This window comes from Gobius niger, assembly GCF_951799975.1.
Source record: "Gobius niger genome assembly, chromosome: 21".
Classification (NCBI taxonomy): Eukaryota; Metazoa; Chordata; class Actinopteri; order Gobiiformes; family Gobiidae; genus Gobius; species Gobius niger.
In genome coordinates this window covers 5,299,357-5,326,105 of record NC_136872.1, presented here as the reverse complement: position 1 = coordinate 5,326,105, position 26,749 = coordinate 5,299,357, and the positions used below count along the sequence as shown (strand labels likewise).

The 26,749-nt window shown below is 41.7% G+C and overlaps 1 protein-coding gene across 1 annotated transcript; it reads right to left on the bottom strand.

Moving 5' to 3' along the window:
• Positions 1-1,014: 1,014 nt before the first annotated feature.
• On the bottom strand, positions 1,015-24,836 carry rela (v-rel avian reticuloendotheliosis viral oncogene homolog A). Its single transcript, XM_079579610.1, has 11 exons — positions 24,710-24,836; positions 19,141-19,173; positions 17,939-18,084; positions 17,159-17,304; positions 13,189-13,280; positions 11,248-11,382; positions 9,975-10,079; positions 5,463-5,678; positions 4,211-4,288; positions 4,030-4,113; positions 1,015-2,716 (listed from the first exon to the last, which is right to left on the bottom strand). Exons 1-11 carry the CDS (start codon positions 24,714-24,716, stop codon positions 1,911-1,913), a joined length of 1,848 nt encoding a protein of 615 aa, XP_079435736.1. The 5' UTR covers positions 24,717-24,836; the 3' UTR covers positions 1,015-1,910.
• Positions 24,837-26,749: the final 1,913 nt, after the last annotated feature.

Genomic DNA, 26,749 nt, shown 5'->3' with positions numbered 1-26,749 from the left:
GGGAGCATAATTGAATTAAAAAATTGACCTGAAAACGAAGATTTAAACATGCAACACAAGCCAATGCACCTGTCGGCAGTTCAAAAACGGACTTTAATAATGATAGGTGAACATTCGGTACAATGTTAGCTACAACTTCATTACATTGTTTAATTTTCTTACAAAACTGAATTAAGGCACCTTTATCACAGTCGTTCCTGATCTTCCAAATGAAAAACCTTTAAAACATGCACATATGTAACTAAAATGACAGTTGTGAGAAAAATATGATCAGGTAAAAATGACATTCACACTGAGCACGGACACCGGGTGTATTCTGCAGTATGTGGGAAAGCATATTTAAACGTGAAGCTAAATATAACTGAAAGGACATGATGTAATACAGTTAGGGCTGGGCGATAGTTCAAAATCAACTCATCACTTCTTCAGGGTTATGTTTAAAATTACATCAAAAACGATATTAATGGTGAGGATTGATATCTTTACTAGGCAGCATGGTGGGACAGTGCAATTCAAGAAGGTCCTCGGTTCGATTCCCCGACAGGACCTTTCTGTGTGACGTTCGTTTTGACTGGCAGCAAAGTCGTAAAGGATTTGAGCTACACGATATCTCTATCATTTTCATGTGTAATGACAAATAAAGCACTTTATTAAAAATATAATGTAGTAAAGATAAAGCACCTCTCCCATCACCTACTGTAATGTTCTGGTCTCACCGTTCACCCCCCTCTCTCTCCATCTGTACCAGCCAGAGGGGACACGTCTGACCGACCTCTCCAAAACGTTCCTCTTTCGCCCTCTGGAATATTTCCAGACTGCGCCCCTTCCTTCGTCCACACATTTACTAGGCTGGACTCCCCTACTGCACTCCTCAGATGAAAGTGCAAGTCATACACTAATCTACTTTTACTCAAGTAGAAGTAAAAAGTAGTGGCCCAAATATTTACTCAAGTCAGAGTAAAAAAATTGACTTGGAGAAAATGTTACTCGAGTACTGAGGAACTGTTTGAGCGCAGAAGTCTGATTCAGGATTCAATTATGACATAAATGGTGAGAAACAAAACATGAAATAATGTGAAAATATTTGAAAGAAAACCTAAAAACATCTGAAAAAGAAATCATTATGAAGAATTAAGTAACGTGTCAAAATGAAGTTTTGACTTAAAGATGTACTCACAGTGTCACGAGCCAGAATACAGATACTTCACTTTAATATGACTCAAATAGAAGTACTGTATGAATTACTTCAAAAGGTTACTGAAGTACACGTACTTGAGTAAATGTAACGGAGTACTATCCACCTCTGCTTTCTCCGAACGTCAGTGTTGCACATCATAAATGGTCTAAATGGATGTTCTGCTGAGACTTTTGAAAGGAATTGACAGTATTGTTCACATTTTTAGAGCACTTGGCCATCGATCTCTTACCTACCCTGGTAAACTAAACAAAGAAGTATTGCAATGTGATTTTTTTCCCTCTCCAGCCCTAGTTATTAATGCTCATTACTGTCAGTTATTCCAAAACAAGCTTGTGTTTTCTTGGTAAAATCCTTTGTTGTCCAGTGTAAATATGCGATTTCCATCCAATTCATTACTAAGCTGTAAAATGCTAACACTTAGCATTTGAGGGAACACTGCAGTGGTCTAGACTAAGAGAAGACCTTATGGATATTGTGTTGTTTGCAGAAGATAATCCATTAGCGACCATACTGTAGAATAGTCCATTTGATAATAGTGATTACTGAAATTCTTCTCTATATTTGACATGACCTTATAAAACCAGACTTACTTGCATCCAAACATTGCATCCGCAGTGGTTCTGCTACATCGTCTCTCAGCCCTACACGCACCTTTATTCAACATTGTCTTGAAAACAGTCCGTGTTCTGGCGCCGCGCTTACAAAAACCTCCTTAGCTGTTAAGAATTGAAATCAAGCGTTCGTCGTCCGTGGACATAAACCCGTCGAAGTCCCCCACGTGCGCCTGGACTCCGTTGCTGCTGGCGCCTAAAGTGTCCATCATGTTCTCGTTGTTGAGCAAGTCCGTGATGCTGGTGGGGTAGTCCATCCACGTGCTCCCCGGGTTCCCCGCCTGCTCCTGCGTGCCCTGGGCGGAGGAGGGCGGCGCCTGCTGACACCCGGCCTGGCTCGCCGCGCCCTCGCTCACCTGCAGGCGGCTGACGGGCAGGTTGACCAGATCCACGAAGTCGTCCATGTTGAGGCTCTCCAGCGTCCCGCCGTCCTGTGCGTCGGAGAAGCTCGGGAAGTCGTCGTAATCGATGGCTCCCTCCACGTGGTACGGCTGGCTTTGGATTTGCGCCGAAGAAGAGGAGGAGGAGGCGGAGGAGGCCGGCGGCTGGGAAGATGGCGGCTCCAGCCCCATCGCAGAGGAGTAGCTGGGGAAGAACTCGTGGAGGTCGGAGATGTTGACTGTGGAGTAGTCCTGGTTGGAGGCGGAGGTGGTGCAGGAGGAGGGGAGGTTGGCGTTGACGCTGGCCGGGTTGGGCTGGTTCTGGGAGAAGGACACTGAGATGGGCGTGGCTTTAGGTTGAGACGCGATCGTGAGGGTCTCTAAGATCTTCCAGGGCTGGATGGAGGCAGAGGAGATGGAGGGGGAGGGCTCCACTTTGTGCTGGTGGTGGGGGAAAGGCTGGGAGGGCTGGGAGTAGCAGTAGGCCGACTGCACTCGGGGGGATATGGCAGCAGGGGGCGCCATCACTGGGGGAGACAACACTATTAAAATGATGTATTAAACAGCACTAACAAGGTTTACACAGGCACATGCAAGTCCAATTTAATGCTTTTAAATGCCATTTAAATTCCCAAATACTGCACCTTAATGCCACAAACACTTTTCATCAGAGGAAAGAGAATTGAACAAAACAGGAAGCTTTTGAGCCAAAAGTGCAAATAAATCCGTTTTAGACCATGGACGAGGAAAGCCCTTTGGTCCTCAAGGCGGGAGCCGACATTGCTGTAATACCACCCCCTGGTCATCAGGGGCAACCCCAAAAGACACTTTGGAAGCAGGGTTCTTATGTAGCTTTGGACCCCATGCAGTTCTTATGTTTGAAGAGTTCCGTGGCGCTAGGCTAATGCATGTCTATGGTATCAGCTAGCTTGCATTAAAAACAGTCTGACCCGCTCCACAGAGCACCTGAGGCAAATCATTTATAACAACTAACGATAACTATATAAATGTCTGTGTCCATAGAATAATTTTAACCATTTTGCATTAAAAATAACTTATCCTTGAGCAGCATCAGCTTCGTGGTTGTATAAGCTACGCAGCGGCGGAGTGATCTGCTAGAAGATAGTCCCTCAAAATGTGATCATTCATGTGATGCAGGTCAGTTATATTCCAAACATGATTCTATCAACACAGACATTTATATGGTTAGTCTGGTGTCTCAGGTGCTCTGTGGAGCGGGTCACACTGTTTTTAATGCAGGCTAGCTGATACCATAGAAATGCACAAGCCTTGCATTAGCCTAGCGCCACGAAACTCTTCAAACATAAGAACTGCATGAATTGCAAAAAAAAATACCTCCAGGTACCAGCAACACTCTGGATAACTAGGAAATGAGCCGTATGTCAAAAATCCTGAAATATCCCTGTAAAAGCCTGGTTTCAAAGGTTTTTTTTATTTTTCAAAAAAATTGCTATGCCCCACGTGACGACGCTGAGCTCGATGTCATATTTTTAACCATGCTGGTTTTTGTACAGCAGCAGGAAAAAGCAGACTAAGCAGCCATGCTCATTTCACAGTGCCATTACAGGGGAATGGGGCTGAATCATCGATCTCTTGAATGTTAGATCTATTCACATGTAAACGCACAGACTGTAAGCCTTAACGCGACACTCCACTCATCTAATCACTTCATGGAGAGAACAAACAGGACGGGCGCTGCTGTTTGCCCAAGAGGAGACGTTTATGATTTCATTTGCCCAAGGCCTAAAGCTTAAGTAAACTTATTGCAGTGCTTTATTGTCGTAGATGAAAGAAAATGCCAGTGTTACTATGGTCTGACCTGGTTGTGTGCTCATAGTTGGCGGTTTGACCTGGACTGTTCTCCGGGGCGCGGTGATCTGTCTCCTCTCTGCTGGGATGGGCACTGGAAATCAAACTTGTGTTAATGCCAAGTTACACAAAATCACATAGCGTCTCCAGGTATATGTTTGAAAAGACTGATGTAAAAAGCCTTTACTGACCAGAGGACAGAGAGGAAACCTTCAGACTCTGGAAGATGTCGGCTGTGCACTTCCTCTTCACATGCAGCCTGAACTCATCTGCATGAGAACAGAAAATACTAAGTTATTAATATCACAATTATTATATTCATCACAAATAAAACACAATAAACAAGCTAGTTAAAGCCTTCACTTATGGATCCAGTGAAAACCACAGAAATGCCTTCAGCTATCTGAGCCTGTTCCAACAAATGCGCACATTTTGTTCACTGTTGAATCTTGGAATAATCTGAATTAAACATTCTATCCCCATAAATATGGATAGGGAAGCCAGGTGCAATACTAAAGTATAGCGTGTTTTGTCCCTTTCATGGCATTTATATAATTTCTGTGGTTTCTTTATTATTAACACATTATAAGATGATGTCTGGTGACCACTGGATGTGATTCCGTCCCACATTAAGCAAAACTGAACTGGAGTTAGCATTTAGCTCAGAGGACTCTTTTAGAAAACATCTGGGTCATTCATAATGTGTGTTGTTAGGTGACTAATGCTAACGGCTATAGGAAAAACAAACTGCGTAGGTTAACGGACTCTGTAAAGTCTGCCGGACTAGCCAACTTGCTAACTGTCTGCATACGTTACAATCGAACGCTGCTTCTCCTTTTTATTTCTACAGGAAGTCAGAACTCCCTGTCCACATGTGAACGTCAATAAAAAAGTACCATAATATCTAAAAGACAGAACACAAATAAACTCAAGCCCAGTGTGTTTCATATAAACTAGTTCAGGTTTTGGAGCTATTTTTAAGTTTGTCAAATTAACGTTAGCCTTTAGCTTCAAGGCTAAAACGTTCCAGTTCCACAGAAGACTCCACCAGTGAAGTTTTTACATCCTGTGTACAGTTATTATGTTGTAAGTAATTATCCGACAACTGCATTTTTTCTGTGACTTTCGATTTATATAATATCATTTAATATAATAAAATATAATGTGTATATATTTATGTTCAAACAAGACACGGCTAACTTTCTATAGGAATAAAACTATGACAGGAAACAGGAAGTTAGCATCATGATGCTATGCAAACCCAGGACCTTCTTGCCGTGTGGCAAGACTACAAGCCACACTCTATAACACTCTTGTATGTTGACTGGAAAAAGAAAGAAATAGGATCAAAGATCTTTCCCTCAGCTACTACTAGTCCTACTATTCTACCGCATCAAATTGGGCGGGTCTTGTGAGTAGCTCGGCCTGTTGTGATTGGCTGACCTGGGTCTTGGGGCAGGTACTGGAAGTCCATTGGCTCGCTGACCTCCCTGTCAGAGGGCCGCCTCAGCTGCATCTTGACGCTGACCGGCTTGGACAGGTTGGTGTCGTGGAAGGCGGGCGTGCGGAACACTATCGCCACCTGTCTGTGGACGTCGGCCTGCGAGAACGTGCCCTTCCCCTCCCACGCGTCCTGGAAGAAGCGCACCTCGATGTCCTCTGAAGGAGAGAGGGGGAATTCATTATACAAAGAGATTTGGATTACCCATATCCGGTTTCCGGATATGGGTAATCCGGGGCGACCCGGCCCCGGATAAAGCGGAAGAAAATGGATGGATGGCATATCCGGAAACCTTCTTTAATAGTAGTATTTTATTTTTTGTCCACTGTTTTGCAGTGAGTGAAAACTATTTAACATCCGTTCTAAACACATGAAAATGTCGACATATAAAGTACAATGCAAATATGCTCATGGCAATTTCATGAATTAATAAACAAACATAGGACAGTGCAACATTGGTGACCCCATCAATACTTCTAAAAACAATTCTGATTCTGATATACCAGTATCAGTTAAAGCTAGCATTAGCAACATTAGCAATGCTCGTGCTGTTCACAGGTATTTTGTTTGGCAATATACAAAACGCATCTTTGAACCGTAAAACTTTAAGAGGCCAAGCACTGGCATGTCCGGACTCACTGGAACAAAGGGCTGGATGTCTTCAAGCCACAATTTGTATGGGTTCAGTATCAATCCCTGGCTTTTCCCTGGATCCCGGAGAGAGGACAAAGCAAGATATTTGTTCTTTTTTTTCCTTTTCTTTTTTACAAAACCTAAACACTTTCAGTATCAGTCTAAAACATTTGGTTCACCCAGGGAACCAAAGCAGACATGGGCTGAACAAGACCAATGATCAAATATAGTTTTAATACTCTGAAAAAACAAACCTATTTTTAGATCAGTGTTTCATCACCTCTGTGCAGCATAAAGCCGTCAACACTGACTCTGTATTATCTATCAAACGGTTCTCACTGCACTCATAGTAACAGCATTATTGAATCATCAGGCAACTTTTTAAAGGCCTTTCTCTCTCACACGCTACAGAGATCTCAGGGGACTCCTCTCTCGACTGCAAACACAAAGCTGCTTTCTGGCTGAATGAACAAGAAAACGCCCTGCGAAAAGAGGCATTTCTTGTCACTTGCTACGTGACTTGGCCCTCTGAAGGAGTGTAAACAAAAGAATGCTGCAAACACACAAGGATTCACTCTTAGTGGGTGGGATATTTATACTTTTTTTTAGCACTAAAGCACCAATGTTTAGTTTAATTTTCTTTTATTTCCTTTCTATTCATTCATATGCACAAACAGATAACTTAACTTTTGTTGACTAACTGTATTGTCAATTTGTAAAATCGCTGTTACAGTGTGGCGTGCCCTGAGAAGCGACAACAAACCAACAGAAAGGTTAGAGTCTGTGAGTTTCGGGATTTGCTGTTTGAATATTATTGAATATTATTATTGTGCCGCATTCTGGATCCGGACGCCATGATGGTGCAGCACCTGTCAGGTTAAGCCCAGGGAATACTCTGACTAACAAACAGGAAGAGAAGAATCAGCTACAAGTAGAGCTGGCCGATACGATTACAATTTTAATCAATTTTATTTGAAATAAACTTTAAAAAGTCTCATATGAAGAAAACTGCTCAGAGTCCTGCTCATTAATATTTCATAATGTAGCTACAATTAGGTCCATTAACAAAACATAAGCCTTTATAATGTTATTTCTGTTTTAGATATTCCTGGTCTGCTCTCAAAAGTGAAACCTCTTAAAAAGCCATGAGGTTTTCAAAAGTGCTTTAGTTTTATCGTCTTCATGCCTCTGCTGTGATTGACAACCGTCTCCATGGAGACCCATAGGAAAGGGGCGGAGTTAAATGGTCCGCTCAGAGCAGAGTGAGAGAAAGGCACAGGAGCAGACCGGAGGAAAGTTTGTGAAGCAGCAGAGATCGTCAGAAAGTCTCTGCTTCTCCGCTGGTCTTTCCAACGTGGCCGCACGTTGGGGAAACATGGAGCGGCGGACTCGATTTTACGATTTATTAATTAATTCGATTTATCGCTCAGCCCTAGCTACAAGCTCACGCTAACTCATCAAATGGGCATAACAGAAACACGGCAGGTGCCGTCAGTGCACCAGGATGCTTAACTTCGAAGAGGGAAACTATCCATCGCTGTGGATTTTTGAGTGGATTAGCTGGACTCCTGGCGGTGAATAGTGAAGTCTTTACTAGTATTTGTTCACGTACATATCAAGTTGTTAGCTCTAAACTGTGTGAAGTCATGGCCTTGTGAGGCTCCACACAAACCATGGGCTAACACTCACTGTGCTTCTTCAGACATTGCCACTGTTTTGCGGCTCCTATGCAGATGTTTGTGTGTTTGCTGGTGCGGGGGCAGGTGAGGGGGTGTGAGGGGTGAGGGGGGGGGGGTGTTGTGTGAGGCTTAGAGGCGTCGGCTTGTCTTTGTCTCTGCAGCAGGACACAGTTAGCCGCTGTTTTGAGTCATCATAACAACAAACAAATGTTGGCCAAAATCGGCCAGCCCGATGTCCACCCGTTGCTGATTGGTTACTCCGCTTCCTGTTTATGTTCACATCTGTCTAGATCTAGAAGTAAATTCCATCTTTGTCAAAAGACTAACAATACTTTTTTTGTTTCACATAGTATTCAAACAGGATACTCAACTGTGTCACTACCACCCCGTTTATTTCAAACCAATACGTTCCTATAAAAGCATTAAAACCACGAGTGAAACCCGCTTTGCTTTCACCTCCTCCACATATGCACCGGCGGAAACTGCTCGCCTTCCGTTGACTCATCCTGTCACCTCTCGCTTGTAAACAGCGCACACTCAGGGCTTTTGAAGGTGCTAAATTTGGAACTGACCCAAAACACGGAGCTTAACACAGCACAATGAAAAAAACAACAAAAGTGACTTGACATACAGGGATTTTTTTCATGTGAGTTTAGAGCGTTTTAGGCATAGTAGCCATGTTGAAAACGAGTTGGGTCAGCAGTTTTTGCACAGACTCAGTGCGACAGCTGCATGATTTGGAATAATAATTGTCATTTTTCCTGATTTTCCTCGCAGTCTACATTTTGAACCGGAAGCTTTAAATCAAGTTAAAACATGTTCCTTCGTCCAAAACCTTCCTGGAGTAGTATTATGCTTTATTCGTGCGGCTTTCAGTAAGCCTGTTGCTTTAATCGTTTCTTCTTCTACTGCTGAAGCACTCCGACCTGCATTTCTTGGATTTTATTGAGAAAGAGTCCGGAAGTATTTCATTATAGTCTATAAACCATCTGTAAAACCTTTCTGAACAGTTCTGCGTTTATACAGAGGAGAAGGAGCGACAAAACAGAGGTTGGGTAACTTTTTGTGAACGAGCAAGTAAAAATAGTGCTCAAGACAGAGTGAAATAGTGCTCAAGACAGAGTGAAATAGTGCTCAAGACAGAGTGAAATAGTGCTCAAGACAGAGTAAAATAGGGCTCAAGACAGAGTAAAATAGGGCTCAAGACAGAGTAAAATAGGGCTCAAGACAGAGTGAAATAGGGCTCAAGACAGAGTGAAATAGGACTCAAGACAGAGTGAAATAGTGCTCAAGACAGAGCGAGTCAAAACAAGACTTAAAAATGCATATAACTGAAAGTATTTTATCTACACTCTTGCCTCTTACTGTAATTGATTAATTTTATGTTGATGTTTTTATTGATTGTATTTGTTTTGTATTTGCCTTGTGTATGAATTGTGCTCTACAAATAAACTTGCCTTGCCATATCAGTGTTAATTTAGTTTTAGTCCTAGTCTTCTGATGAAAATGTAATAGAATTATAATTCTCTTCAATTTGAGTCTAGTTTTAGTCGACTAAATTTCGAACGACGAATTTAGTCAACTTTGAATTCATAATATTTCTAACAATCATATTTAATCAAGGTCCTCTGCTTCATGGAGCTTCCCCCACATGAACAAAGCTCAGACCTGTTCCTTTGAATTTCAAACTGTCATTAGAAGTTTGGATTATTTTAGTCTCATTTTTATTTAGTCATATTTTAGTGAACAAAAATATCTGGACATTTTAGTCATAGTTTTTGTCTCATAAACAACTTTTTATTTAGTTTTAGTCCAATTTTAGTCTGCAAAAATATGACTTTGACTAAACGGATGAGGAAATACTGGTTTATCATGGCGCCATTGATTTGTCAGCGTGTGGTTCTCTAAAACGGAGGCTCATATATTGTATTTAGCACATTGAATACCTTCTGCTTTGAGATGCAAAAATATCAAATAGGTCTATTGTGATTTCAATTCAACCGCTCTTTATTAATACCTATGTCAAGGCTCAAATGTATATTTTATTTCACTCAAAAATACAGTGTCCTGTCTTTCATGTATGACAGTGGTGTCATGAGTTCAGAGTGCTGCGTGTTAAGTGAAGTCATGAGGAGTTCCCACCTTTCTGCACTTTGTCGCAGAGCAGGAAGATCTCGTCGCCTCCCTTGCAGCTGCCTGAGTTGCGGTTGACTCTGCAGATTTTCAGCTCGGCCGTGTTGGGAGCTCCTGGTGAAGAGACGGTGGAAGATTTCAGATCACGCTGACGGAAACCATGAAACTGAATGAGGAGGATGTGGGTTGTGGTTGGGACTTTGGACAGTTTTAGGAGCAAGTGAGGTGATCGTGCTGATGTTCATGTCGTGAGAGAAATGAAGAAAACCAAAGGCACTCGTCCAGAATCTCTTTGCATATGATCTAAAAGCCTTTATTTGGGGGATCTAGGAGAGAAAACCCAGCACATAATGTTGGCAAAGACTTTTTGTATGAATTAGCCACTTGAAATGAAGGCTTTTTATGAAAATATACCAAACATGTTGTTGCAAGAGTGCCTAGGTTTTTCTTCTCCCAACCCATATAGTGTTGTTAATCAAAAGCAAAACTGAACAAAAACTGTCCTTAAAATGTGAATTTGGATCAACTTTCCACAATAAATGTATTTAGAGGGGTCATTTTCAAATGTTCTCAGAGTCAGAGACTATTTAACCAGGAACCTCCTCTGTAAAAGTCACAATCACTTTTACAGGAGTCCTGGCCTCCGAGAGGAGCCTATTGTACATGTTTTAATGGTAGAATAAACTCGCGAGTTCTAACCAGCGTGCCACCATGCTGTTCAATTACTCATCTCGAGCCTGATGCTTAAGCTTTTAACAAAAAATACATAAAAGTAAAATTGGAATTTTAACAAAATATACCCAGCCCTGTCCGCTACATACATATTGTTCATGATATGCAATTTGGGTTTTTACATATGAAATGGATTATTTCCAAATAAAAAAGAAGAAATGACATTTTTCATGTCAACTATCTGATTTGCTTTTTTCTAGTAGTGAAATGACATTTGTTTTGTCCTCTTTTAGTTTATTCAGACAAAACCCAGGACATCTAATTATAAAGAATTATAATTATAATCAATTTCATGAATGATTTTTTCTAGCATTCTTGTGAAAGTGGCCCTGAAAAGTTGTGAAATGTGCTTATGAACTTGTCCCTGCTTGAATTGGGATGCTGCACAAATAGGAAAGTAAGGAAAGAGGTTGGAGTTTACGGACAGATTCCTCTTTCATTGTTTGTAATTTTAAAAATACAATCAGCTATAGAGCTTTCTAGTTCCTCACCTGATGTAATCTTATCTAAGTGCCGGTGCCTGTCGTACGTGCATGTTGTGCTGACTCACGGTTGTCGTAGATTGGCTGCGACACCACGGACTCCAGCGGGTACGGGTCCCCCGTGGGCAGGGTGATGGACGCCTGGAAGCACAGCCGCACTGAATTCAGGTCGAACTCCTCCTCCCACACTTTGGCCTCGGGAACTGCCCCACAGCGGAGAGAGGAACAGACAGAGAGGGTGTGGTGACCAAAACACAACAGGCTCGGAATCCTGACTAATCTACTGGCAGCTTTTCACACGCAGACTTTGGGAACAAGTCAGAGTGAACTCTTATCCTTAAAGGTGCATCATGTTACTCTTCATAAGGAAAAACTGTTTATATTTGACCTTTCAGTGACCCAGCGGCTGAATGAGTGGTTAACACGGTGCGTTAACTTTCCACCCCCGGTGACCTCTATAGCGCTCCGGGACCAATTGTTTTTCAGAGTTTCGCCTTTAGCTATCTGAGCTTGTTCCTACAAATGCGCAGGGATCATTTATCCACTATTTATTTATGTATCACAGGTTATTTTTGAGCAATATATATCAATTATCACGGTATCAACATATAGTAAGGTTATCGTTATTGTGAGCCATGTATTGTATATCGGATCCAATCATGAGGTACCCTGAGGTTCTCACCCCTATTCATAACTAGGGCCCGACCGATATATCGGACGATATTTGGGTATTATCAATATTGGCTATCAGCTGATATCTGCCTTATATCGGCCAATATCTCCAGAACTGAAAATGATAGAGACTGTAAAGAGCTCAGTCTGGGTTCACCTATTGTACGTCTTTTACGCTTTAGACTTTTGCATATCATTTCGGAAGCATAAGAGATAGAGACTTACAATTTCTTTTTAATTGGAATGTACTGATTTTTGTTTTAAACAAGCTCGATTGTACAGCGCCCCTACCAGACAGTTTTAAAAAATATTGGAAAAACCCACATCGGTCGTTGCTCTATTAGATAGATTTCTATGATTTAAACTTTTACTATTAGTGTTACTAACAATAAATGTTTAACTAAAGACTATTTCAAAGATAAAAAACAAACAAACAAACATCAAAACTTAAAATATCGGCCTATATATCAGTTATCGGCCATGCCAACCCCCTTCATATCAGTATCAGACCCCAAACATCCGTATCCAGGGGCGTAGCACCAAATTCTGGGCCCTGGGTACAAACTATCTTGGTGGATGCGTGTCTCCAAATGAGCGCGGATAATAAGCATACTTCATTCGGCGAAAACGGCGTGCGCGACCTGTGGCTTTTGTCACTGTATTGGCCTGATGGGTCAATTATAATAAATATGAGGAAAGAGAAACTTTAGAGGTTAAAACGAGGCGAGAAGGAGCTCTGTCTCTGACTCTGCACCATCCACTTCTCAGCACAGGCAGAGGCAGGACTCACTGCATGTTTAACTGTCATTTATGAGTATAGGCTAGTGTTAAATAAAAGCACATAAGAGCGAGGCCAGACTAATATCTCTATTTCCCAGCTCTGTGTCATTACATTACAGAGTCCACCTCATCAAAGTCACTGCTGAGCTGAAGCTGGTGCTGAACACCGGTGTGGGCTGAACCATTTGGCACATTTTTAAAGGGGTGTCAGGGCCCTGAGATATTATCCATCATTATTGTTTGTGCAAAATTCTGTGTAGCAACCACTGTATTTCAGCCCGGTTGTTCAGTTCTTATAGTATCAATTATGAGGAAACTTAGAAAGTACAACACAGAACGCTCTCTGCAGCATTTTTGAGGGCCCCCACCCTACTCTGGGCCCTGGGTACTCAGTACCCTTTACCCCCCTAGTCCGACGCCCCTGTCCGTATCAGTCGGGCCCTATACATAACTGTAGAATTTGAAAAGGGCTGTATCGGCAGTTGCTGAGTCGTGCAGAAATGCAGGCTGATGGCTCGCTGATAACAACATGGCAGCGCCGGAGTGAAAGTACTCACTGTTGAAGGGGTTGTTTCCGGTCTGCAGGCGGCAGGTGATGGCCTCGTTCACATCCTTTTTCTTCACACACTGAATTCCCAGGTTCTGAAAACTGAAACACACCGACAGTAAGTCGTACTAGCCGTCACAAATTAAGGATTAAAAATGACAGAACTGAAGCATTTGCCTAAGAAATGACTTAGATTCAAAGTAGAACAAACAAAATCAATCATCATGAATAACTGCGGCGTCAAAAACATGATCACTCACGCCTAAATTCAGCGCCTGTGGCAACATGAATTGAACAAAACTTCTTCCTTGTAAGGCATTAAGAGTACATGTGCACAGCGCCACCTAGTGTTCTGGAGTTTGCATCATAAGGCTTTTACACAGGAGAAAATACACAAATTAATACTTTTAACTTTGGAGCCGCTTTAAGCTGCCCTAAGTGATGCCTTTTTGTTCCATCAGTGGGTGGAGTCGTAAACCCTGCTCTGCTCCATCACCACCCCCTCCCCTCACCCACGCCCCTCACTCCCCTCCACACTGTTTAGACCACACGCTGAACTGACTGCATTCAATGAGCTACGGAAATCTCAATCTTGTGTGAAACAAAAAAAAACCTGACTGCTCCAGTAGATATTGGATTATTAAACAAAGGATTTCAGCTGCATCAGAGCAGGTCGCTCAGATGTTCATCAGTTCACAATCATTTTGCAAACTTCTGCCATAATGCTAAACTGTTAGCCGCTAACTGTTGCTGCTTCACACATTAGCGATGTCTACATGTGCTTGTGTTTACATGGTGCGGGGGGGTGTGCTCTGGGTGTGCGGCACCGGGCTCCTTCTGCGGCACAAAGTACGCTGCTGTTGCTGCACATCTAGCAATGCAATATAGGAATGCAACCTTGACGGTCCGGAAAAACGGGGTTGCTTAAAGCAGCTTTAAGAAATCTACTGGAATAGAAAGTATTATATTTTTCTTATATTATATGATATATGATAATATGAGTAAGTTCTCAACAAAAATACACCTGAAGTAAAAGGACCTCTAAAAGTCTTCTTAAGTACAGTACTAAAGTAAATGTACGTTTCTGACCACCTCTGAAAGGCAGTCAGAAGATTTATTCAGTACAAACAGCAGCCATGGCTTCAGTAGTGGTTGAAGTAGAAGTAGCAGAGTTGTAGTTGTGGAGGTTGTGGTGACTACTGTTAGTAGCAGAAACAGCAGCCACAGAGAACCAGGTTTTTATGTTAGTAACCACATTAATGTGACTGAAGTGGGAGAGAGTCTTACCCAGGTACATGTAACAGCAATTTATTTTCATTTTAGTTTAAAGATTCTACATATTATCCTTCATTCAAGCGTTGGACACCTTGGTGTTGCTACTTTCCAGACTACTTACTGAAGCAATCAGGAAAACACCTCCAGTTTTTAACTGTCATGAACTGTGATATAATAATATGCGAGCAGTTGACAAGACCTGCTTCTGCATTTAAAATCAGAAACAAGTCTGGTACATGTATGGACTTTCAAAATACAGTGGAGCTTAGTAGTAGTAGTAGTAATCAGTTCCATTTACCACAGTTTCCAAACTATATGCCGCTACTTTTTTCACACGTGTGAACCTTGCAGCTGATACAACGGTGTTGCTAATTTAAGGTAAAGTATACTTTGTTGTCTCCATAGTGAAATCTGTCCTCTGCATTTGACCCACCCTGCGATGGCACTGGGGTGACCTGTAAGGAGCAGTGGGACACTGCAGTACTGCGCCCAAGGACCTACTGTATCTCCAGATGTGGAGCCAGGCTGATGGTCAGAATCACCTGGCCTTTAGGATTTACCTATTGTACATGTTTTTACACACAGAAAGGTCCCGTCCAGGTGGGAATCAAACCCGGTGCGTTCTTGCTACGATCAAAATAATTCTCCAGGTTCTGAGCTTCTTCTGAGCATGTCCATAATCATTGAAGTATCAGTTCAGTATCAGATATTTGTAGCTGATAACCGGTGCATCCCCGACACTAATAAAAACGACCCTGTACTCTGTATAAGGTTACTCTTCACACAATGAGTGAATATAAGTGACAAAAGCTTCACACGGGCCTGTACAGTATGTTCACCAAACAAAGAGTTCTATTGCAAGAGACGAGTGCCACTGAAAAAAATAAAAAATTAATAATATCAGAGTTTGCTTGTCATTTTCTTTTGGCGTTACAATATTTTTAATGGATTTCATGGATCACTTTTTTTTTACACAATGTAGGACTTTTTAAATCTAACTGCTTCTAGAGGCCCCTCCTGGAACCGCCACCTTAACGTGGTGGAGGGGTTTGAGAATCCGAATGATCCTGGGAGCTCTGTTGTCGGGGACTTGGTGCCCCTGGTAGGGTCTCCCATGGCAAACAGGTCCTAGGTGACGGGTCAGACAAAGAGCGGTTCAGAAGCCCCTTATGAGAGACCAACAGGCCCGGTTAGAACCATGAGGCCGTCCTTCCATGGACCCACCACCTGCAGGAGGAGCCATAGGGGCTGGTGCAATGGGATTTGGGCAACTCCAACGGCTGCCCCCACGACCCGGCAACGGAAAAGTGGAAGAAGATGGATGGATGGATGCTTCTAGAGGCAGTTGAACTACACTTTTTGGAATGGTTCCACACTCCCTTAAAGTGACAGTGCATAAGTCAGACACTATGAGAGCATCTTCAGAGCACAGACAGAAAACGGATGCTAAAGATGGTATCAGGCAGGCGAGCGTTACAGCGAAACACAGGCAGCAGGCACGTTAGCACGCCGGAGTTGAATTGGCAATACTGGTCGTACCATAAAGGCCACGGGAATAATAACAGTCAAATCAAAATCACAATCTGAATGGTCAAAAAGAGCATTTCCGTAGCGACTTGGCTTTGAGATCATTCCTCGCCCTGAAATGGTTTCTCTTTTGAAACCCCCGACAGACGCAGCAAGTTAATGTTCCACTCCTTTGCAAACGACCAGTCACACACTATCCATCTGCTATTTATATCTACTGTCAACACGTCACCTCCAATCAGCAACTCTCTGCAGACCAAGGCAACTGTCACTACCACAGCAAACAAGGCTGGACAGGAGGCTGATTTACTGCACTTCTTTGGTTAGATTAGGATTTCGACACTTTATGCAAATCCAAGACTCCAGGCGAAAGTAAAGAGACAAGTTGTAAAATGGAGCATAGAAATAAAACCTGAATCTGAGACTTGATGAGTAAACACAGCCCTTTTAATGGAGCGCCCTTTGCTGACAGCAGGGGGAAAGTGGTAAAAACACGATACAAGCCATTCTTAGGCATGCTAACAAACCGACGGCGCCATCATGAATCTAGTTTGAGTGGCGAGCTGCTCAGGACATGCCCCGGTGACCGTTTTAGGGCTTGGAAAATGCAAAGGACAGTTCTGGGATCTACCTGAGGGCCAATATGATCCAGGAAATTCAGTTTAGCGCACTTCAACAGAAGAAGTCTGTCTTTCTGAGTGGGTTCTTTCATGTTTTTCCCTTTTCCAAATTCTGTTTGTGCTTTGTTTTTGCGACTTTTGTTTAATAGAACGTGCTGACTTGAAATAGTTCAGTATTGATACAGACAGCATCCTGGCAAATGCCCATTTATGGTCATGTTCAAAGCTCCTCTTTCTCCTCTAAATAACGATGCAGAAACATGGAGAAGAGTGGTTCAACAGCCATGTGCAATGTGCAGCTTCATGCTACAGTACTATACTAATGACGAATGCCGTTTTTCGCTTCTACTGAACAATTTCCAGTGAAAAATCCATATGGACCTGAATTTGGCTTGACTTTATTGATGTGTGATAGATATGTTTATAGTCTGCCGTCTAAAAAGAGTGAGAGCTTTCCTTCCCTCTCAGCTCGGCCACACCCCCTTGTAGGACGCGCTGCCCTCTGTATCTATCACTGTCTCAGAAGCTCAAGACTGGCATCGATCTAAACCCTCTCACCTGTGTATCCTCCTCTCCTGCAGGTCGGCCTCGTAGTAGCCGTGTTTGCAGTCCTTCCCCACCAGCTCGTGGGGGTGGGGCTTGTGCGGGGCGTTTTTGGTGACCAGGGAGATCCGCACGCGCAGGGGGCCGCTGTAGTTGTGCACCTACAGTGAAAAATGAAATGCAATTCTGCTGAGACGAGGATGAGGAGCGGTCAGTCAGAAAAATAACTGTGCCGGCAAAAACTCCAACACGAGAAACAGCCAAACAGCAGAGAAAGCAATACATTTTACAAACAACAAAATAAGTTTCCATGAGGTCTTTTTTTTACATTAAAAGCCTGCTCACCTCCTAGGATAACCTTCTGAAATGTGTGCTTTTCTGTGATATCACAATGACGCCATCTCAGAGGTTACTTGTTTATACAGAGAAGTGACTGGCTTCAGAGTGGACGCTGATGTTTGTGACCATGCTGTAGTGCAGTATGACAAATGTGAAACGAAAACAGTCTAGATTTGATTTGACTTTCCTGCAGACGTTGGTGACTTGACTTTGAAGCTTTAGGTGTTTATCTAAGATCATGCCCAAGTATTTTGTTTCTTGAACCTCCTGAATGTGTTCATGTTCTAACTGAACCTCAAAAGGTGCTGTCATTGAATTTAATTATTTTCAACACCCTGCAGAAAGAAAAACCCTGCAGACGTGCTCTGTCCTGGGCCAAAGACAAGTTCATTTTTCACACTCACATTTAAATATTCCTTGAGGACTTTAAAATGCGTGTGGTAAAGTGACTCTTACCTTGATGGCTGGGTGCGTCTTGGTGGTATCGTTGCTCTTCTCTCCGGGGATGCTGCCTGCAGACCTCCCCTCGCACTTGTACCTGAAGCGCATGCCTCTCTGTTTGGGCTGCTCGATGATCTCTATGTACGGCCTCGACGGTTGAACTTGAACTTGAAAAAAAAGTTTAAAAAAAAGACCATGTTTACAGGCACAGAACGCCGCCACATTGTCGTTGGGGACATAAGGAAACTGGATGCCGACGTTGTGAAATCACAGCTTGCTTGTAACTAGGGGTGTGACAATATATCGGTTTAACGACATATCGGGATCATTCGGGAGACGATACGATACTTTTTATTCTAATATCGATACTTTTGATGATGACATGCATATTAAGGACGACTACTTTTACAGTCAATGGAGGCCAATAATAATAATAACAATTCAGTCAGACCAGTTTTAAGCACTTGGACCAAACACTGTCACAGAAATATATCACTTTCAAAGACAGTTTTTAGAATTATGAATAGACTGTGGTTTCTATTTCTTATGTAAATGAAGTGAAGATGAACTGACAGATCATCGTATCGTGACGTCCCGCGTGCGTTTCCCACCCCGAGCTTGTACTGTTTGCTGAAGTGGAGACTCGAGAGCACCAGGGTTCAAATGTTTGCTTGGAATAAACTAGTAGCTAATCATTAAAGGGCCCATGCAGAGCGGTCTTCTTTTGGTGCTTTCTCTGCACTGTTTTCAACTTTCAAAGACTCCTTCAACTGATCATTTCCGTGCTCAAATCGCATCCACTACAGAGTCACATCGGTTAGCTATTGTAATTAGCATTGCTTCAACTCCTTCACTCCGAACATTTCACTCAATGAGATAAAGTACAAGCTTTTATACAGGTTGAAGTGCTTCTAATACAGACGTGCACGTGCTTGTTCTGGACCTAAAGCTGTCCACTCCAGAACTGACTGACTGGATACTGCATTATTCGCGTCAAAGTACGGGTTATGGGACTGGTTATCCAAAGCTTCAGGGGTTTGGGAACCACTGGCATAGCGTATGTCTAGCTGATCATTTGGAGAGTATTTGGTTGTACACATACAGTTAATTACTCTTGTGATAAAGCAACATATAAATAACCTGGAATGTTCCACAGTGTGCCTTTAATTTGTTAAAAAAAAAAAAATTGCTCTTCATGGGAAACAGTTCAGACTTACCTGGGTTGACTGGACCCCAAGGCGAATATAAGCCTGGGGAAAGAGAAACAAGTGCAGAAAGGGAATCAATGTGCGGTAATACAACAGTGAACAGTGAACTCACTACTGCCACCTCAGGTCATATGTGTAACTGCAGCTTCTATATTAAGCTCATGCATGACGGCACTTTGGACCCGAAGTGACACCTTTTTGAGTGACAGTGCAGGATTTTAGAGGCAGTTGTGGTGAACAGGTCTGAGCTCATTCTACACATTAGGACATGGCTGGAACATTTAGGGGGAGGAAAATAGATCATTTTACCATTTTTAATTTTTTCCGTATAGTCTCTTTAATGTGTAAAAAGACGACTTTTGTTAATTTCATGCACTTGGTCATAGTTTGAGAGACAAAACAAATGATTATCGGAAAAATGTGATTTTAAAGGAATAGGCCACCGTTTTTACATACTGAGATATGTTCTTACCTCACATTAGTCGAGTTAATATATCCCCGTCTGGTCTTTGTCCGTGCGCTCTGCCAGGCAAACGGAGCACATACGCAGCCTCTCCCACATGTCACATAGCTCCAAAAAAGCTCACGATAGAAGCTACCAAGCTCTTCCACATGTTCCCTATTTAAATAAAGTTACGTGAAGTGTTTTCATGCAAAGTATATTTACACAGAAATGTAACGTGTCGATTTTATAAGCAGATAAAAAGGGGAACTATATTGTGAGGCGTAATGATACGAGGAGCAAAACGTCCGCGCAGTAACTACTAAACGTTATTGACGGAAGTGAGCGGGGGAAGTCTTTAGGAGTTAAGACCAGACGGGGATATATTAACTCGGCTAAAGTGAGGTAAGAACATATCTCGGTATGTAAAAACGGTGGCCTATTCCTTTAAACTGTCATGTCATTATATATTGCAAAATAAACCAAAGAGAACTATATTTTTCTAACCTAACGTAAACCATTTTCCTAACCATAACCATGATTGTTTCCCTGTTTCCAAACTTGAAAGTTTTCCAACAACTCTAACCCTAACCTTAACCAGCTATATATATCTCGTCCATATCAAACATCCGTCCGACGCCATCATAGACCCTGAAGGACTAATTGTATTCCACAACTAGACAAAAAAAACGTGTTTAGGGCTTGTAAGTATTTCAACACATTTGCTCTTTGCTTCGACTCAAAAAATAGTTGAAGTTTTTCAGTTCATTACATCATTGTTTATTTATTTCCCCGACTGTTCTTGCTCGGGGATGATTTGTCGCCCACGGTAACAGAAGCCAAAAAAGTCTTGCTTCGGCAGCACATAGTTGCGGCGCAGTGGGAGTTTGTCATTTGCGGCGTTTGCCTGGTGGAAATGTACCAGACTGCGCCGCGTCCAAGGAGGTCAAAGTTCACAGAGAGCTTACAAGAGCTTCCCGGCAAAAGCATAATCACTTATCATAAAGTGTCAGAGGCTGCGGAGCACGGGGTGGGGGGGGGGGTAAACAAAAGCTTGGGGGTCGGCCGGACGCGGCATTGCTTTGGATGGGGGTGACCGATCAGGCGGTGTCGAGTTTCCCACTGTCTTTGAGTCGGATAATGAAGAGGTGGAGCGGGACACAGATCAGGTATAGAGGAGAATGGGAGCTCGAGTGTGGGGGGGGGGGGGGAGTTGAAATGTACTGGAAGGGCAAAATGACAAAATTGTATATTTTTGTGCCAAGAACGCGAGAACAGTCATCAAGCAATACTTCTGAAAACTGTCTGAAGCTAAGAATGTCTGACTTTAGGTTAAAAGGAAGAGTTTGGAGATGGACATAAAGGGACTCTTCTTCCACAATCCCAGCACGTGTCCCTTATTAAGTCCTAATTAGTGCCTCTGCAGGTCCCAGCACTTAAGCCTCAGTGACTGACCCTCTGGAGGTTTTTAGCTTTCAAATGATGGACTTTAGTAATGCAGTATCACCTTTGATTGTTTTTGAAGGGTTACACGGCAACTACACAGTTTTTGGTCTGTCAATATTGTTGCACTTGTTTAAACCCCTTAACTCCCACCTGAACCGAGCACATTTTCTCCAGTTTGGCTTTACCCCAATCCAAAAGCTTCTGGGAAAAAAAGGTGTGAAAATAGCGACAGAACTGAGACGAAAACACTGATGAAGAAGTGACAAAAAAGTGACGAAAAAATGACAAAAAAGACAAAAAATGACAAAAGAAAATGACAAAAAATGTGACAAAAAATAACAAAAAAGACAAAAAATGACAAAAGAAAATGACCAAAAAATGACAAAAAATGTGATAAAAAAATAACAAAAAAGACAAAAAATGACAAAAGAAAATGACAAAAAAATGACAAAAAATGTGATAAAAAAATAACAAAAAAGACAAAAAATTACAAAAGAAAATGACCAAAAAATGACAAAAAAATAACAAAAAAGACAAAAAATGGCAAAAGAAAATGACAAAAATATGACAAAAAATGTGATAAAAAAATAACAAAAAAGACAAAAAATGACAAAAGAAAATGACCAAAAAATGACCAAAAAATAACAAAAAAGACAAAAAATGGCAAAAGAAAATGACAAAAATATGACAAAAAATGTGATAAAAAAATAACAAAAAAGACAAAAAATGACAAAAGAAAATGACCAAAAAATGACAAAAAATGTGATAAAAAAATAACAAAAAAGACAAAAAATGACAAAAGAAAATGACAAAAAAATGACAAAAAATGTGACAAAAAATTGATTAAAAAAAATGAAAAAAAAATTGCTAAAAAAAATATTATAAAAAAGTTACAAAATGAGTTGAATACCCCCCCCCCAAAAAAGATGGAAAAATGATGACGTGAGGAAAAAGATCCATTTAGATGAGTTTTGTAGATCTTAGCTTTCAAATGAGGCGTTACACTGGGCTACAGGATTTGGGCAAAGCTGAACTGGAGAAAATGCTCTCGGTTCAGGCGGGAGTTAAGAGGTGAAGATAAACCCCTCTCTTACGGCTAAAGGTTCGCAAAGGTAAAAGCTGGTCCAAATCAACCTCATATCAAGTATTAGATCAACCAAGTCCAATATTAGAATACATTTTCCTCATCAGCTGTTGTTCAACGTTTCTTCAGAGCTTCGACCTCTCCAAACATGTTCTGAAATACATTTGATTCTTGAATTAGTTTAGCAGTTCCTACGTCAGCCCTGTCTGAAAAAACATAAAACTCCAATTTAAGCGCACATGCAGTACTTTTCAAGAATCTTTTTTGATATTTCTTCCCCAATCTGTGCAGCTCCACCAGTAACGACATGTACTGGAGCGTTTTCCAGGCCTAATTTAATGGTAGACAATTCATGTGACGTGTCCAAACATTCCGGACATTACTCGGGATAAATCATTAGCCCGGAATGTGGCAGACGGGAAACACATTTTATTTTCATTACAAAGAATTCTTTATGATTTCACTGTAACACAATGAAAGAGGGAGAGTGTGTGCATGTTTTTACAGTTTATTATTTATTTCAACCAGGTTTTATGATATCATTTTTTATGTTTCATGTTGCACGATTGCAGCAAAGAAAACATGTGAACCTGTTTACTGACAATGACACGAATAAATGCTCAGCGTATTAAGTAATTATAAGTCATTTGTTTTGCTTTGATGGTACGGATAATCCAGTATACGGTCACTGATGATGCTTAGAGATGATTACAAATACTTTTACTAACATGTGCAGAAGCTACTAAACCTGAAAAGCGGTTTCCTGTTTTGTGTGGGAATTGGGATGTTAGAAATGTGTTACGAGTGAGTTTACACGACACGGTTTAAACTTTATGTGCTGCTCCCTCTTTCATTGATAGAAATCATGCCTTTCATTGTTATAGAATTCACAAAACCTTTGAGCCGTCGTGTATGTAGGGTTACCTACAGTTAACACATATTAGCTAGTAACTTCAGGAAAAAAATTGCTAAACTCAATCCCATTAGCAAAGCTCAAATGGTCAAATGATCTGATACAGTATCAATATCACAACTAGCCAAAATATATAGCAATTTCAAAATCACTCAGGAAGGCCACCCGACTGGGATTGACTATTTATTTGCAAACACAATGAAAACAACATTATAGGGGAACTTAAAATGATTTAGATTTAGATTTTTTAACTCTTGAAAAAAAAAACATTCAAGCTTTATTAAAGACACGGAATCCAGGTCCATAGTATTAAAGTGACTATACAGAGTTTTAAAAAGTTAAAATTAAGTATTTTCCTCCCCCTACATGTTCTTCCATGTCCTAATGTGTAGAATAAGCCCAGACCTGTTCACCACAACTGCCTAAAATCCTGCACTGTCACTCAAAAAGTTTTACTTCGGTCCGAATTGCCGTCGTGCACGAGCTTAATATAGAAGCTGCAGTTACACATGTGACCTGAGTAGGGCTGCAACTAACGATCATTTTGTAATCGATTAATCTATCGATTATTTTTACGATTAATCGCTTGGCTGTGAATGGTGTAGTAAAATTTTATTTTTTAATTTTTTTTTATCACATTATAGCTTAAGTCGCGCTGTTTAAGGAAGTGTTGGAGGGAAATGGTTTTTTGAAGGCTCTATTCATGATATTTACATTGTACAAACCACTACAGACCCTAAATATAAAAGCAAAAATACTACATTTTTGGGGTAATTTTTGCTCCATTTTAGTCTGTGTGAGCCAGAAAACGATTAATCGATTACTAAAATAGTTGTCGACTCTTTCAATAATCGATTAGTCGTTTCAGCCCTAGACCTGAGGTGGCAGTAGTGAGCATAAAATGGCTAAGTTGCATCTAGTCCCTTTATAAAACATAGAAAAAACAATAAATGAAATAAATTGAAACTAAAAAATATATGTCAAATGTTGCTGTGTTTAGTCAAATATATAGTTATTTATTTATTAGTTTTTCACATAATAGCAAAACAATCCATTACATTATAATGATAAAAGTGCAGGAAGAGGTAGAAAACCCAGATGGGCTTATAATTACGCCTCCACCTATCAATAGATATAAAATCTATACGTTTAGTCTTGAGAATAACATAATATCATGACAATATCACAATCATTGTGTCATATTGCACAATTCAGGACTGAATACAGCAGTGCTTTCTCACGTCGTGCTGACCTACCTGCTGTAATAACCCATTATTACCAACAGAACAACAGAATGCCTTTAAAAAGTGGTGACTAATACTCAGTGCAGTTTTATTACGGATTCTCAAGTGATTTCCTTCAGTGTGAGTAACAAACGTGGGCATGGACCTACCCAGGTGAGACAGGTAACCAAGGCGTCCCTCACACGCCTTAATCCTGGCTTATTACACACAGATGACACTTTTAAAGCTGTAATACACCGATGTCCGGCACGCAGACAAACGGGTTTAGCATTTTGCTGTGTCTAATAATCTGCTCTGTTGAATTTTGCTAACGCTAGCTTCCTGCACTCCTGTTAGCGGGGCTTTCCCTAGAGCGCAAAACAACTCCACTGTCAATCACGCACCGCGCACTTCACACTTTTTAAGCTGCAAAAACAAAGCGTCAAAATGCAAAATGAGGCTCTACGTACCCGCCATGGCTCTCCCCGCGGTCCGATATGGGTAGTGAGGGTGTTTCTTGTCGCTTTTGGCAGGTATATCGCAGTGAAAACACGACGGGAGTACGGTCAAAGTTTCTTGACAGAGACGTGCTGCTGTGCGCTGTCTGTGGCGCCTCCTCGCCCCGCCCCCCTGCGTCACGTGTCAAGCTGACGCAGATGCACGCAGCTACTTCCGGGATGAGTGTTTTGTGAAATAAAACCCCTATCTGTGATTCATGAATAAAACTGCTTAGATAAGATACGGTGGGACTTTCTCCATCTTATCCATAGATTTAATAAATAGCTTATCTTATCTTAGCAGTTGTTACGTCAACTGTTCAGCTTAGAAACATTCAGGTGTGCAAATATCATAGCCTAATAGTAACTCGAGGTAGCCTATCTTATATACAAATATACAATAAAAACATATATATGGCCTGTGCGCAGGTGATTGAAAAAAAGTCTGTCTGATGCAAACTTGCACGTGGTTTTGCATAGACGTTATTGCACCTGAGTAACTTTACAGTATTGTACAGTCTGACAGCAGTGGGGATGAAGGCCCTGTGGTAGCGCTCCTTCTTGCACTGAGGGTGTCTCAGTCTGCCACTGAGAGAGCTGCTCAGCTCCTCTAAAGTCCCGTGCAGTGGGTGGGAGGTGTTGTCCATGATGGAGGTGAGCTTGGCTAACACCCTCCTGTCACTCACCTCCTTCACAGAGTCCAGGGGGCAGCCCAGGACGGAGCCGGCCCTCCTGACCAGGTTGAATTAAAAGGCCTACTACACGTTTTCAATGTTTTTAACTACTTTGTAACTTAAAGTAACTTTATAACTTGCCATTGACATTTTGCATCACAGCGTCAAAAACGTAAAAGAAAAAAATACTTAAAGGAATAATCCACCGTTTTTACATACTGAGATATGTTCTTACCTGAGCTTAGACGAGTTCATTTGTACCTGTCTGGTCTTCGCTCGTGCCCTCAGTCACGCAAGCACAGCACAGACGGCGTTAGCATTTAGCCTCTCCTGCTCTACAGCTCCAAACCAGGTCAAGATAGAAGAATGTAAATATGCTTACGTGAAGTGTTACACGCTAAAGTATTGTTATACAAAATCAAACAATGTGGATTTTCTAAGCAGATAAGAAGGGGAACTATATTGCAAGGCGTAATAATACCAGGAGTACTTCGACATCCGCGCAGTAATATCTTCACTTTACTGTGCGGACGCCTTTCTTTTCTTTATTGTTTTTATGGCGTTTTCTTTGGATATATTACACTTTTCTCATTATTTCACGTTAAGTCTCTCATATTTCATGACCCGGCTGAAACATGTATCAAACTTCTAGTAACAAACATATTTTCTCCAAGTACTATTTTACTTTTACTTGAGCAAATATTTGGGCGACTACATTTCACTTCTACTTCCACATTTGAAAGTAACGTAACTCTTACTTGAGTACATTTTGTCTACTCTGCTCACCTCTGCTTCTCACACTAACGCAATCGTGTTAGGCCTGTTTCTTGTTTAGACCTCGTCCACACCTCGTTTAGTTGAAAAATGTTGGCCAAATCTAGATCTGAAGTTCTATTTGAGACGTAAATCATCCATTCGCCCTGCCTTTCGGTCTATTCGACGCCTTTATTGTGAAGTGAGCATTTCCTCAGCCTCCACGGGAGCTCTTGCAGCTCTGTGGCCGTGCGCCTCCCCCTCCCACTGCGGTGCGAACTGCGCGGAAATACCCAGATGACGCACTTGAAAGAACGGTGGAGACGGCGGCGGTGGCTCAGTGGCTCGGGTTAGGAGGGGTTGAAAAAGCGCTCCGGGCCCTGAGTCACTGCCAGGAAGTTTACACAAGGCTCCCCGTCGGCTACTACTGCTTCACTTGAGTTTCACTCCTACTTCCGGAAGCTTGGGAGCAGCCCTGGATAATAGTTGCAAAGTTCCAAATTGCATCATGTACGGTGACATCATGTTCATCCTCTTTCACTTTTTCTTTTCAAGCCCTGCAAAGATCTTAAATCCTGAAGAACTG